Raw genomic sequence first — 16,111 nt, forward strand, 5'->3', positions numbered from 1 at the left:
AGGGCTGGCTGCCAGTTGCAGGGGTCGGAGGGAGGGTAGTAGGGACTCGCATTGGTTGAGGAAGTGGTGGAGGCAGTGGTGGAGTCAGTAGTATTTAATAACATACATGTTATTAAAGCATAACATGTATATATTTAGTACAACTTACGACGTTTTCATGTATTTTATGATTGTTCATGGTTCAACAAGTTAAGCAGTATTGTATTATATTTCCCTACAATATATTGGGGCACCAAACATTCACGGTTTTTCAACATTCGCGAGGCTCTTGATCCCCTAACCCTCGCGAATGTTGAGGGACACCTGTATGCTGTCAGCTGAGTGGAGCAAGCAGTCATCGCGCAATGCACGTGCTCATAGAAGCTCTTCCACTAGTTTGGGGGAAGAGGCGCGTCCGCGAAGCCAGCGAAAGACATAGTAACCCTGTCGGAGTCGCTGTATTCCATCCCTGTCCACAATGAGTTCACCGCCCTGGGCAGTGATACGCTTGCCGACAGTGAGGAAACAGAGTGTCTTGACGTTGTTGCCAAGACTCGTACCGTACCTTCCAGGTCGAGCCTCATCAACAAGCGTCGAGCCTCAAGCAGCTGTAACTCCGGGGATTTCGTCGGCCTGTCATGCCTTCATGTTCGGTATGACAACCCGTGTGGACCGCTCATCGAGTCCACTGTCCACCATAAGCCTGTCCAGCTTTTCCTAGATACAGGTTCGGTGGTTAACATTGTCCGCTCCACTCTTTTCCGAGACATTGGCCTTCACGCGGCCATGTTGACAGAGCCGTCTGTCATTCAGACCTTGAGAGGAGTCTCAGGTAATCCGCTGACGGTTCGTGGTCGTACAACGTTAGAATTTGCGGTCCAGGGTCACAAGCTGTCCGCAAAATTCTTAGTCGTAGATAGTATTGTTTTCCCTGGTGACCTGCTCATAGGGTTCAAAACCATGGCAGACCTTAGGATCCGCTTAGATCCAGCTGAGTGGAAAGCAGAATTCAACGGAGTGGATGTGCCCTTCTGGGGCGTGCGCTTAGGATCCACTACGTGCTACTCTGTCTCAGAGTATGCACAGTGCCTGGAATCATTGAAAACCGGTGGTTTCCGTAGCACATTCTCCCCGGGGTCAGTCTCTTGTCCTGATCGACCTCGTAGTAGAGCTCGTTGCCCGTCACCTCCTGGCCATCAGCTCTTAGTTACCAGTGAAACCCAGTCTGGGGACGCCCAGTCTAACCTTCACTCTAACTCTGATGCTGTTGTAGAGAACAGCAGTTGTCAAGCCGCAGTATCCCTGTCGGCAGGCGACTGTCTGACACGTGTCATGGCATCAGCGAGCAGAGTTACTGCTTGTACAAAGTATGACGTCACTTTGTCAGCTAACTCGCTCACTCCTGTTATGGTGTACGTGAGCAGAGCTTTTGAAGGAGACCATGTGCTGGTTGACAACGACACGTGCCGAGTCAAGGGCCTCTCCCTTGAACCATCCTTGCACACAGTGCAATGTGGTAAGTTGCAAGCCCTTGTTGTCAACATGCACAGTCGAGAATTTCCCCTGCGGAAGAATACCTCACTTGTCGACCTTGTCAGATTCCCTCTCCCGGTGAGAGTGGAGGGTGAAGCCCCAGCTGACTTCCTCGTGAGTGCAGATCTCCCAGGCGAGTCTGCTGCTGACTCTTCCAACACCCGGCCAGTGCAGGAAGATGATCTAGCTTTGACAGACTATCCTGAAGAGGTCCCAAAACTTCTCCAGGTTCTCAATCGTGCACGTTCTGCAGTCGCACTAGATGGTGAGTCGATGGGTTTGACTCCACTGATCTTTCACCGTATTCCACTTGACAAAGGTACTAAACCCATTTACGTACCTGCGTACCGCCTGCCACATGCGCAAAGAGTCTTTGCCGAAGAACTCATTACGCGGATGCTCTGTGATGGAGTTATTGAGGAGTCCACTTCCCCATGGAATGCTCCCCTTATTCTGGTCCCCAAGAAAGACGGAACCTGGTGCCCTGTTATTGATTACAGGAAACTGAATGCATGTACGATCCCAGACCGCTTTCCGTTGCCAGTTCTGAACGACCTGTTGCAGAACATCGGCGATAATAATGTCTTTTCAACTCTTGATCTTCTTCAAGGGTTCTGGCAGATCCCCCTCGATGATGAGAGCAGAGAGTTGACAGCTTTCTCTACGCCAACTGGTCATTACCAGTTCAGGAGGATGCCCTTCGGCTTGCGCAGAAGCCCAATCATGTTTAGTCGTTTGATGATGACAATTTTCCGTACCCTCCTAGGTGGCATGCTCATGGTCTACCTGGATGATCTCATAGTCATGTCGCAAGATGTCCCATCACATCTTGAGAAACTTGACAGGGTATTGGACAGGCTAGCTCAGGCAAACCTTAAGGTAAAGCTCTCCAAATGTCATTTCCTCCGGAAGGAAATAAAATTTCTGGGTCACGTAGTGACTCAGAATGACATAAAGACGGACGAGTCTAAAATCTCGGCCGTGCAGAAATTCCCTAGACCCATGACGGCGGATGCAGTCCGGTCCTTCATAGGCCTGGCGGGTTTCTACCGCACCTTTATTGCAGGTTTCTCCACCATTGCTGCACCCCTGACACGCTTACTCAAGAAGGATGCCCCTTTTGAGTGGATGTGTGATCAGGAACGAGCTTTTGTCATTCTTAAGAACAAGTTAACATCAGCCCCAACCCTTGGATTCCCTGATTTCACCAAGGCATTTACCTTGACGACTGATGCCAGCAAAGTTGGCATTGGTGCAGTCTTGTCACAGGAATCTAATGGTAAGACAGCCTATTGCCTATGCTAGCCGTGTCCTTACTAAAGCGGAAGTCAATTATTCAGTGACAGAGCTAGAAGCTTTAGCCATTGTATGGGCCCTGAGTCATTTTCGGGATATCATCTATCATTATCCTATCAAGATTTACACAGATCATCTACCCTTATTGGCCCTTTTTGCGAATAAGAACCTCTCGGGAAAGCATGCTTGGTGGTCGCTCACTTTCAATGACTACAACCCTGAAATTTGCTATGTCCCAGGTAAGCAAAATGTTGTAGCTGATGCCCTGTCGATGCATATAGCATTCGTGAGTGTCGGCAACTCATTCTCTGTTGAGGATCTCAAGAGAGCCCAACAACAGGACCCTGTGTGGTCTCCAGTCTTTCGTTTCCTGACCAAGGAGGACGTTGACTTACAGGTCAAGTCTCCCGTTCCACTGAAGGATTTAGTGGTCAACCAAGGAGTACTGTGCCGTGTTGCACAGCTGGTGGACCCCGGCAGAACCATATACCAACTGGTGATACCAGAGTCCATGATACCAGCTACTCTTAGGTTGATCCACAATGTCCCAGGTGTAGCGCACCCCGGGAAGGACCGCAGTATCAAACAGGCATGAATGAAATATTTCTGGCCTAAGATGGCAGCGGACATTGCCAAGCATGTACACCAGTGTGTTGTTTGCCTACAGCACAAGGGTACCATTACAGGTCCTAACCCCATTCTAAAGTATCCCATTACAAAGGAGCCCTGGGAGAGAACTTCTGTCGACCTGTTGACGAACTTCTCGACCTCGGAGAAGGGAAATAAGCACCTGCTTGTAATGGTAGATAACTTGACGCGGTACAGTGAATTAGTACCCATTCCTGATAAAACCACCGAAACGGTCGCTAGTGCTTTCCGTGAGCATGTTGTTCTTCGTCATATTTGCCCACGTGTCCTTCTGTCAGACAATGGGTCTGAGTTTATAAATAGCATAATGCAGGATCTTTGCTCCAGATTCAACATTCACCAAGTGCCAGTAGCTCCACGCCACCCTGCGAGTAATGGTCTTGCTGAACGTACAAATCGCAAAGTCCTGGAGGTGCTCAGGGTAACCGTTAACCCAAGTTGTACTACATGGGATGAGGCTATCCCAGATGTTCAGTGTACATTAAATTCTTCCCTCAACAGCTCGATTGGTGAGACACCTCATTTTGCTTTGTATGGCTATGACAAGTGCTTACCATATGAAATTCTGTTTGCTCCACCTAGACCTACTTACGATACTGATAACCCCAGTGTAGTAAAGATGAGGACAACGCAGCTTGTCTTCCAGCGGGTACGAGAGAACCTTAAGAAAGCTACTGATAGGTTCACGTCGGACCGCAATGCCCGCGCCAAGGAAAGCAAAGTGGAACCAGGTTGCAAAGTTATGTTGCTCAACCCAGCGCAGACCCCAGGTATGCACAAACTTGTCCCAAAATTTGTGGGTCCTTACCGTGTCCTACGACAGCTCCGTGGCAATAAGTTCAAGGTGAGGGAGATTGCTACGGGAACTATCAAGGAAGCCCACCTTGATCACATGAAGTATGTGGACCATGTGCAGGCCGAAGCAGAGCTGGAGTCGAGTGCGTTGCAACGCCACAATCAGACCAATGCTAGGGACAACCCGTCTATCCCTTCTCCCACTACTACTGGTACAGAAGACGGCCCAGTAAGGCTCCATACTTATGGCCTGCGACCCAGAACAACAGTACATTTCTGTGACATTGACGTACCTACTGACTTGTCTGACTCCTATGCTAGTTATGCTAATTGTTTGCTTGCAGAAATGGGTATAAATGCACACACATTGTATAGCTAGTCGATAATGGAGTCAGAGTGGACAACATCATGTAATTATGTAAATACTTTTAGAAGGGTACCCAGAGTGTAATGAATTCCATGGATATAGTATTATTGTAGGTATGTGCACCCAGTGTTTTTATATAAAAAAAAAAGGCCCTGTATTACTGTCAGGGCAGTGCTGCCCTCTGAGTCACATGTCACACCTTAGGAAATGCTACTGTCAGTCATTGTTTGCAGATGTGAGGGTGCAACATCGTTCATAGACGAGTGGTCAACTGATGTTCAGCCCTGCGGACAACCTGTATATAGAAGATTTTAGTTCCAGTGCTGACGTCTCCAGACTCTCTCCTCGATGAAACAGCGCGGGCAAACCAGTTTTCTCTTCCCCTGGATGGGAGAGTTTTTTTTTTGCCTGTTGCATTTTTATGTCCATTTTTTATTTACTAGTGAGCGAAAGCCAGTCCCTCTCTGGGGTAGTTAGTGTAAGTAATTCCTTTATACCTATGGGCCCACCAGTATTGTCGCGTCGGGACGACGCGAGGTGCGTGGCCGAGCAAATGTAGACAGCCTGTACTGTCAGAACACACAGCCTAGCCATCTGCTCTGACTAGTTCATATTTCGCGGCATTTAGGTGCTGCCCTCTGTAGGCTCACCCACGTCAGTGGGAGGCTGAGCCCATCTGCCCTCACTCCTAGGCCGACCCTCTTGATAGACACAAGTGCTCCCCCTCCACGGACTGGCTTGCGGTCATTCCCTCACACTGCCCGTTGTGTACTCACTCCTATCCAATTAAAGCCAAACTAGTCCACGGCCGTATCATTGCTACCTACGCTACCTTCATCGGCGCTAAACCGCTGTTCAGCAGTAAAAACAGCAATAACACTTCTGCTGTAGTTGCTGTCTCTTTTAGGTCATCAATTAGAGTCATACTTCCTAATTGTGACACTATGCTCTCTGTATCTGAATCATAATCAGACATCTCTGAACGAGCAGGAAACAATATATGTATCTTTAATTAATGCTCTGACAGTTTCTGCTGTGTAATTCCTGTATACGTCACACCGAGCTATTTGGCTACTCGCCAACACGTCTGAAGTTTTAACGTGCTTAACATCGACAAAGTCAGAGAATCAATTAACTGTTTCACTTTGACATACATCACAAAAATAAGTGCACTACGAGAGAGTGATTATGAGAAACTAAAATCCTAATAGGAATTTTAGTGTTGGATGTCTTAGAGCTAGAGCTCATAAATAGTATTCCATCTCCTTGAATCAAGAGACTCAGTCAAGTACATACATCCACATATTATGTTGTACAAGACTTCAGATTAGGAAAGTACTCAAAGTGTTTGACCATAGAGTTACTAGTGTGTCAAACTGGACAATTTCTCCAACACCTTGGACGAAAAGCATCCCAGACAAGCCCCCATTTGTTACAAAAAATGCGATATCTAATAATCATAGAAATCTCCAGTGAATAATAGAAAGAACTGCCATTCTAGCATCCAGCCTGTTACTGGGTTTTTGTAACAAGTAGTCAGTATCCTGGTCCAATTATCCATTAGACTTTAATAGTAAGATAAAATAGTGCTTCAGGATTACAACTGGTAGGCTACTAACTAAAGAAATTAAAATTTAATAAGTTTATTAATAACAAAGTTGTCTAGGCATATAAAATCAAAGTAAATTAAAGTAATCAAAATAATCACTTCTCTTGAGTACAGTAGTATTGCGCTGAAGGCACATATTACATCTTTATGGCTTTTAAGTACCATCTGGTTCACTGTTAGCATTTAATAACATAATACTAATATATACAAGTGAGTATATGTGTATGTGTGTAAGTGCTCTAAGTAGTTTGCTATGTCTCAAGATTTGACTAGACTTAACCAGTGACTGACTAAAAGTCCCCATAATAACTAACTTCTTGACAAACCTGGCAATCAGAACAGCTTGTTTGAACAGTAATACGACTGATAAGTCGAACAGCAATAAGACAAGCAACAGCTACACAGAATCAGGAAGAAGGAGATAATATAACGACACTAAGTAGGAACCATCTGCAGATCCTCCACAAAAGTCACAAAACTCCCATACTACTGAATCTAAGTTCAGCATTAGAAAATCCCCGACTGTGACAGTGCACAGATACCAGTACAAGTTAGATCAGAAGCTACAGCTCAGGACCTGAGTTTCTCGGAGTGTCAATGCGACACACAACCTCAGTACAACATCGAAAATCACTAAGTCTAGGCTATGTTCTGTGAACAGAGTTACACAGAACCAACAACAAGAAAGCGACAGAGGATCTTCCAACAAGTGCCAGCATGGAAGGGCTGGTGAGAGGCTCGTCTTGTCGGAAGCAACGTAAAACAGAGAAGAGAGAGAGATAGCTCCCGAGCAAAAGCTAGCAAAGGACAGAGTCTCTCTCACCCAGGTGAGGTGTAATCACCCCACCCTGATCACGTGACTCCATGGACTGCTGCTGCCCAGCAACACAGAAGCCAGCAGGGAAATGAGCGGAGCAATAGTTACACTAGTTAGACAATGCTGTCGGCTACTTAACACTCTTGAACTATGAGCACTGAATAATATATAAATCCTACCTAATAATAAAACTAAGTTAAATAATAATATAAAGCAATATATTTACAATTTAGCTAATATCGCAAATATAAGCAATATAAAACTATAAGAACAGATAATATACATTATATACACTGTGACCCATTCAGGGGTCGCAATAGTCTGTCTGATCAAACATTCATTCAAGAAGCCAGAATTATTTCATTTCTGAAGAAATGCTAAACCTGTAAAGGTCATACACTGCCTAGGAAATGGGAGTCATTCTGCTTTGATGCAAAAACAAAAAAATAATGTAACTCAAAAATATAGTTTACCTCATGATTATTATATTCATGAGCAAGTGCTAAATCAGTATGGGTCATACAGCCCCTGGAAAATAGGAAGAGGAGGGTATTCATATCTGATGCAAGGAAGGTGAGGGATAACTCTAACTCCTTGGATTAAGAGTATATCACCCAAATCAAGGCAATCATTCTTAAAAGGAATTTTCTAATGAATGAACTCTCATGTGTTGTACTAGGGATGATCTCCATTTAAAGTCTTTTAGACATTCAGAACACTGATATGGTTTTTCTTGAGAATGAACTTTCATGTGTTGTATTAGATTTGAGTTATTTGTAAAGTCTTTTAGACATTCACAGCACTGATATGGTTTTTCTTGTGAATGGATTCTCATGTGTCGTATTAGGAAAGATTTACGTGAAAAGTCTTTCAGACATTCAGAACACTGATATGGTTTTTCTTGTGTATGGGCTCTCATATGTTGTATCAGGGATGATCTATGTTTAAAGTCTTTTAGACATTCAGAACACTGATATGGTTTTTCTTGAGAATGAACTCTCATGTGTTGTATTAGATTTGATCTATTTGTAAAGTCTTTTAGACATTCACAGCACTGATATGGTTTTTCTTGTGAATGGATTCTCATGTGTCGTATTAGGGAAGATTTATGTGAAAAGTCTTTTAGACATTCAGAACACTGATATGGTTTTTCTTGAGAATGAACTCTCATGTGTTGTATTAGATTTGAGCTATTTGTAAAGTCTTTTAGACATTCACAGCACTGATATGGTTTTTCTTGTGAATGGATTCTCATGTGTAGTATTAGGGAAGATTTATGTGAAAAGTCTTTTAGACATTCAGAACACTGATATGGTTTTTCTTGTGTATGGGCTCTCATATGTTGTATCAGGGATGATTTACGTGAAAAGTCTTTTAGGCATTCAGAACAATGATATGGTTTTTCTCGAGAATGAACTCTCATGTGATGTATTAGATTTGATCTATGTGAAAAGTCTTTTAGGCATTCAGAACACTGATATGGTTTTTCTTGTGTATGAACTCTCATATGTTGTATTAGACGTGATTTATATGAAAAATCTTTAAGACATTCAGAACACTGATATGTTTGTTTCCTTGAAGGAACTCTAATGTATTGCATCTTATCGTTTGTTATAAATGACCTTTAAGTCCTTAACACCTTTACTATTGTGACTCCCAAAATTAAAAGTGCTGAGCGTGTCAAAATTTTCAAATGGTAAAGAATGTTTTTCTCAGGTTATGACACCACAAATGCAACATCTGATGGAAAACTAAGATAATTGTTCAGGCACAATTATATGCATCAGCATTTTGGCCTATTTTACATCCTATTTTAGCCTATTTCAATAATTAAGTTGATCCAGTTCCTAGCCAACATACCTACTCTTCTATTAATTATGCACAGGAAACCAATCATTCAATTATTTTAAGGTAATTAGACTAATTTTACAAATACAAAAAATTCTAATTTAAAAACAGAGTTCAAAATAAAGAGAGGGTAACTTCCCTAAGCAACTGGATCTATTAGACAGAAATTATTGGAGAAACCAGAAGTAACAACCATGCAGTGCCAAAGTCTGGAGATGACCAAGAACATGAAGTCTCCATGTTGCCTCAGACTCTCTCTCTCTCTTCAGGTTGAAACACTGCCTCTGAAACACAAATATTAGAATAGTGATAGTTAAGTACTGATTATGTTAGGTGTCTGACTCTTACTACCAGACGAGGAGAGAGTAATGATGAGAATGAACTAGAGGTGGTGGACTGTATTATGATAATAGTTGAGTACAGATGAGTGTTGATGGTGGATGAACATTAATAATACAGTAACAAAACAGATTAATGAAGATGCTGAAAAACACTGTAAACATTCCAGTCGCTAAAACAATTTTGCCTCAGTTCAGTATGTCCCCTGTGGCTTCTATTATATAATACCATAAATCTCTGAGTACTAAAATATAATCATCCCAATAATTGAAGCAGACCTACTGAAAACATGTACAAAACACGTAGGGGCTAGGGAGGATCCTACCCTTCTTCAGGAAAACTGCCAAAAATCAAATATTTTTGTCACTTTGAGCTCTACTTCAGACTACTTCCAGTTTGAAACCAACCAAAGTCCTCTCCTTTTCATTAGTAAGTCTTCCATTTTATCAATTAACACCAGGAAACAACCAGTAAAACCATACACATTATCGTGATCTCACTTGTGTGCTAGAACTCTAAACTGTGCCAGTGAACTTATAAGCTTCATCACTCCAGTGTTTGGAACCAACATATTAGAAAGCAATATTCACTATGTCAAAAAAAGAAGAATTAGTATGCAATTCCTGCCAGAGTATACTCTCAGAGGGGACCTTTAAGCTTAGTGTGTGTGCAAATAACAATACTAGAACTTTTGGCCAGAGGAAAGAGAGTCTCCAAGATAATAGTGTCATACATACACGTGGCTCTCCACATTTACAAGGATTACGGGATCAAGAACTTCGCGAATGTTGAACATTCTCAAATGTTTGGTGCCCAAACACACTGTAGGGAAATATAGTAGAGTAGACCCTTGGGTAATGATGACATCGGATAGCTATAAAATCGGATACCGATGTGTTTTCGCATAAAAATATTGGCTCGGCCAACGATGAAAAACTCAGTTAAGGACATTCGTCCCGAACGTGTCTGCGTGGCCTGAGCCCATGTACAAGGTAGTGTGCCATTGTTTACAAGCCAGGGAGGATGATTCCACTCATACATGTGATATATTTTGTATTATTCCATTTTTTTAGTGCTTGTAACTGCTAAATAAGCCACCATGAGGTAAAGAAGGAAAGAAACACAACATTCAAGAAAAAACTCGTAGCAAAGTATGAAAGTGGAGGAGGAAGAGAGAGGGGAGAATGTGCCTTCTGCAGTGATTCTATAATACGTACGATACTAAAGCAGAAGGTATCAATAAAGGCTATAGTGCCAGCCAGGGATAAAGTGTAAAATTAACAGAGTAGCAAGTTAAGCGAGTAAACGATAGAAAAATGACACGAAAGTAACTCTCCAATGTTGTTGTGCGTATCGGGCCGCTGAACATATGCAGCCCTGGTATGTATCTTCCACCACTTAGCATCTCCTCCATCAAACTAATTAAACTAACATCTCCTCCAAGTGTAAATATAAAAGTGTAACTATAAGTGTATATATAAGTGTAAATACAAAAGGATCCCAATGGAAATACATAAGTCACTCTGACTTTTTTTGGTTATCCTAGGTACTTTACACATATGCTGCTATGTATTATAATCTAGGTATGTAACTGTATTTGTGTATACCTCAATAAACCTATTCATAAATTAAAATGTAAATATTTCTAATTTATAAATTAAAATGTAAATATTTCTTATTTATAAATTAAAAGGGAAATATTTCTTATTTATAAATTTATTATTATTATTATTAACACATAGGTAGTAGGTTGGTATAGGTAGTAGGTTGGTAGACAGCAACCACCCAGGGAAGTACTACCGTCCTGCCAGATGACTGTGAAACGGAAACCTGTAACTGTTTTGCATGATGGAAGGATTGCTGTTTTCTTTTTCTGTCTCATAAACACGCTAGATAACAGGGATATCTTGCTACTCCTACTTACACTTTAGTCACACTTCACAGACACGCATATGCATATATATATACATACATCTAGGTTTCTCTCCTTTTTCTAAATAGCTCTTGTTCTTCTTTATTTCTTCTATTGTCCATGGGGAAGTGGAAAAGAATCTTTCCTCCGTAAGCCATGCGTGTTGTATGAGGCGACTAAAATGCCGGGAGCAATGGGCTAGTAACCCGTTCTCCTGTAGACATTTACTAAAAAAGAGAAGAAGAAAAACTGGGATGCTTAAATGTGCATGGATGTAGTGCGGATGACAAGAAACAGATGATTGCTGATGTTATGAATGAAAAGAAGTTGGATGTCCTGGCCCTAAGCGAAACAAAGCTGAAGGGGGTAGGGGAGTTTCAGTGGGGGGAAATAAATGGGATTAAATCTGGAGTATCTGAGAGAGTTAGAGCAAAGGAAGGGGTAGCAGTAATGTTGAAGGATCAGTTATGGAAGGAGAAAAGAGAATATGAATGTGTAAATTCAAGAATTATGTGGATTAAAGTAAAGGTTGGATGTGAGAAGTGGGTCATAATAAGCGTGTATGCACCTGGAGAAGAGAGGAATGCAGAGGAGAGAGAGAGAGATTTTGGGAGATGTTAAGTGAATGTATAGGAGCCTTAGAACCAAGTGAGAGAGTAATTGTGGTAGGGGACCTGAATGCTGAAGTAGGAGAAACTTTTAGAGAGGGTGTGGTAGGTAAGTTTGGGGTGCCAGGTGTAAATGATAATGGGAGCCCTTTGATTGAACTTTGTATAGAAAGGGGTTTAGTTATAGGTAATACATATTTTAAGAAAAAGAGGATAAATAAGTATACATGATATGATGTAGGGCGAAATGACAGTAGTTTGTTGGATTATGTATTGGTAGATAAAAGACTGTTGAGTAGACTTCAGGATGTACATGTTTATAGAGGGGCCACAGATATATCAGATCACTTTCTAGTTGTAGCTACACTGAGAGTAAAAGGTAGATGGGATACAAGGAGAATAGAAGTATCAGGGAAGAGAGAGGTGAAGGTTTATAAACTAAAAGAGGAGGCAGTTAGGGTAAGATATAAACAGCTATTGGAGGATAGATGGGCTAATGAGAGCATAGGCAATGGGGTCGAAGAGGTATAGGGTAGGTTTAAAAATGTAGTGTTAGAGTGTTCAGCAGAAGTTTGTGGTTACAGGAAAGTGGGTGCGGGAGGGAAGAGGAGCGATAAGATAAGATAAGATTTCGTTCGGATTTTTAACCCCGGGGGGTTAGCCACCCAGGATAACCCAAGAAAGTCAGTGCGTCATCGAGGAATGTCTAACTTCTTTCCATTGGGGTCCTTAATCTTGTCCCCCAGGATGCGACCCACACCAGTCGACTAACACCCAGGTACCTATTTGCTGCTAGGTGAACAGGACAACAGGTGTAAGGAAACGTGTCGAAATGTTTCCACCCGCCGGGAATCGAACCCGGGCCCTCCGTGTGTGAAGCGGAAGATTTAGCCACCAGGCCACCGGGAATGATGATGTAAAGAGAGTAGTAAGGGAGAAAAAGTTAGCATATGAGAAGTTTTTACAAAGTAGAAGTGATGCAAGGAGGGAAGAGTATATGGAGAAAAAGAGAGAGGTTAAGAGAGTGGTGAAGCAATGTAAAAAGAGAGCAAATGAGAGAGTGGGTGAGATGTTATCAACAAATTTTGTTGAAAATAAGAAAAAGTTTTGGAGTGAGATTAACAAGTTAAGAAAGCCTAGAGAACAAATGGATTTGTCAGTTAAAAATAGGAGAGGAGAGTTATTAAATGGAGAGTTAGAGGTATTGGGAAGATGGAGGGAATATTTTGAGGAATTGTTAAATGTTGATGAAGATAGGGAAGCTGTGATTTCGTGTATAGGACAAGGAGGAATAACATCTTGTAGGAGTGAGGAAGAGCCAGTTGTGAGTGTGGGGGAAGTTCGTGAGGCAGTAGGTAAAATGAAAGGGGGTAAGGCAGCCGGGATTGATGGGATAAAGATAGAAATGTTAAAAGCAGGCGGGGATATAGTTTTGGAGTGGTTGGTGCAATTATTTAATAAATGTATGGAAGAGGGTAAGGTACCTAGGGATTGGCAGAGAGCATGCATAGTTCCTTTGTATAAAGGCAAAGGGGATAAAAGAGAGTGCAAAAATTATAGGGGGATAAGTCTGCTGAGTATACCTGGTAAAGTGTATGGTAGAGTTATTATTGAAAGAATTATGAGTAAGACGGAGAATAGGATAGCAGATGAACAAGGAGGCTTTAGGAAAGGTAGGGGGTGTGTGGACCAGGTGTTTAAAGTGAAACATATAAGTGAACAGTATTTAGATAAGGCTTAAGAGGTCTTTGTGGCATTTATGGATTTGGAAAAGGCGTATGACAGGGTGGATAGGGGGGCAATGTGGCAGATGTTGCAAGTGTATGGTGTAGGAGGTAGGTTACTGAAAGCATTGAAGAGTTTTTACAAGGATAGTGAGGCTCAAGTTAGAGTATGTAGGAAAGAGGGAAATTTTTTCCCAGTAAAAGTAGGCCTTAGACAAGGATGTGTGATGTCACCGTGGTTGTTTAATATATTTATAGATGGGGTTGTAAGAGAAGTAAATGCGAGGGTCTTGGCAAGAGGCGTGGAGTTAAAAGATAAAGAATCACACACAAAGCGGGAGTTGTCACAGCTGCTCTTTGCTGATGACACTGTGCTCTTGGGAGATTCTGAAGAGAAGTTGCAGAGATTGGTGGATGAATTTGGTAGGGTTTACCTGGAGTTTACCTGGAGACAGTTTTGGGGGTCAACGCCCCCGCGGCCCGGTCTGTGACCAGGCCTCCTGGTGGATCAGTGCCTGATCAACCAGGCTGTTGCTGCTGGCTGCACGCAAACCAACGTACGAGCCACAGCCCGGCTGATCAGGAACTGACTTTAGGTGCTTGTCCAGTGCCAGCTTGAAGACTGCCAGGGGTCTGTTGGTAATCCCCCTTATGTGTGCTGGGAGGCAGTTGAACAGTCTCGGGCCCCTGACACTTATTGTATGGTCTCTTAACGTGCTAGTGACACCCCTGCTTTTCATTGGGGGGATGGTGCATCGTCTGCCAAGTCTTTTGCTTTCGTAGTGAGTGATTTTCGTGTGCAAGTTCGGTACTAGTCCCTCTAGGATTTTCCAGGTGTATATAATCATGTATCTCTCCCTCCTGCGTTCCAGGGAATACAGGTTTAGAAACCTCAAGTGCTCCCAGTAATTGAGGTGTTTTATCTCCGTTATGCGCGCCGTGAAAGTTCTCTGTACATTTTCTAGGTCGGCAATTTCACCTGCCTTGAAAGGTGCTGTTAGAGTGCAGCAATATTCCAGCCTAGATAGAACAAGTGACCTGAAGAGTGTCATCATGGGCTTGGCCTCCCTAGTTTTGAAGGTTCTCATTATCCATCCTGTCATTTTTCTAGCAGATGCGATTGATACAATGTTATGGTCCTTGAAGGTGAGATCCTCCGTCATAATCACTCCCAGGTCTTTGACGTTGGTGTTTCGCTCTATTTCGTGGCCAGAATTTGTTTTGTACTCCGATGAAGATTTAATTTCCTCATGTTTACCATATCTGAGTAATTGAAATTTCTCATCGTTGAACTTCATATTGTTTTCTGCAGCCCACTGAAAGATTTGGTTGATGTCCGCCTGGAGCCTTGCAGTGTCTGCAATGGAAGACACTGTCATGCAGATTCGGGTGTCATCTGCAAAGGAAGACACGGTGCTGTGGCTGACATCCTTGTCTATGTCGGATATGAGGATGAGGAACAAGATGGGAGCTAGTACTGTGCCTTGTGGAACAGAGCTTTTCACCGTAGCTGCCTCGGACTTTACTCTGTTGACGACTACTCTCTGTGTTCTGTTAGTGAGGAAATTATAGATCCATCTACCGACTTTTCCTGTTATTCCTTTAGTGCGCATTTTGTGCGCTATTACGCCATGGTCACACTTGTCGAAGGCTTTTGCAAAGTCTGTATATATTACATCTGCATTCTTTTTGTCTTCTAGTGCATTTAGGACCTTGTCGTAGTGATCCAGTAGTTGAGGCAGACAGGAGCGACCTGTTCTAAACCCATGTTGCCCTGGGTTGTGTAACTGATGGGTTTCTAGATGGGTGGTGATCTTGCTTCTTAGGACCCTTTCAAAGATTTTTATGATATGGGATGTTAGTGCTATTGGTCTGTAGTTCTTTGCTGTTGCTTTACTGCCCCCTTTGTGGAGTGGGGCTATGTCTGTTGTTTTTAGTAACTGAGGGAAGACCCCCGTGTCCATGCTCCCTCTCCATAGGATGGAAAAGGCTCGTGATAGGGGCTTCTTGCAGTTCTTGATGAACACAGAGTTCCATGAGTCTGGCCCTGGGGCAGAGTGCATGGGCATGTCATTTATCGCCTGTTCGAAGTCATTTGGCGTCAGGATAACATCGGATAGGCTTGTGTTAATCAAATTTTGTGGCTCTCTCATAAAAAATTCATTTTGATCTTCGACTCTCAGTCTGGTTAGCGGCTTGCTAAAAACTGAGTCATATTGGGACTTGAGTAGCTCACTCATTTCCTTGCTGTCATCTGTGTAGGACCCATCTTGTTTAAGTAGGGGCCCAATACTGGGCGTTGTTCTCGATTTTCATTTGGCATAGGAGAAGAAATACTTTGGGTTTCTTTCGATTTCATTTATAGCTTTTAGTTCTTCCCGCGATTCCTGACTCCTAAAGGATTCTTTTAGCTTAAGTTCGATGCTTGCCATTTCTCTGACCAGTGTCTCCCTGCGCATTTCAGATATATTGACCTCTTTTAGCCGCTCTGTTATTCTTTTCCGTCGCCTGTAAAGGGAGCGCCTGTCTCTTTCTATTTTACATCTACTCCTCCTTTTTCTTAGAGGAATAAGCCTTGTGCATACATCGAGTGCCACCGAGTTAATCTGTTCTAGGCATAAGTTTGGGTCTGTGTT

At 42.7% G+C, this 16,111-nt stretch overlaps 1 protein-coding gene across 2 annotated transcripts in view; it reads right to left on the minus strand.

Moving 5' to 3' along the window:
- Positions 1–1,232: 1,232 nt before the first annotated feature.
- LOC128696561 (zinc finger protein 551-like) overlaps positions 1,233–16,111 on the minus strand; it is a 150,973-nt gene continuing 136,094 nt past the window's right edge. For both annotated transcript variants that reach the window (XM_053787878.2, XM_070094770.1), the window contains one exon: positions 1,233–9,176. In XM_053787878.2, the coding sequence (XP_053643853.2) occupies positions 7,679–8,644 (966 nt within the window). In that variant the 5' untranslated portion in view covers positions 8,645–9,176 and the 3' untranslated portion in view covers positions 1,233–7,678. The remainder of the gene's footprint in view (positions 9,177–16,111) is intronic.

Source organism: Cherax quadricarinatus, chromosome 47 (assembly GCF_038502225.1).
Source record: "Cherax quadricarinatus isolate ZL_2023a chromosome 47, ASM3850222v1, whole genome shotgun sequence".
Classification (NCBI taxonomy): domain Eukaryota; kingdom Metazoa; phylum Arthropoda; class Malacostraca; order Decapoda; family Parastacidae; genus Cherax; species Cherax quadricarinatus.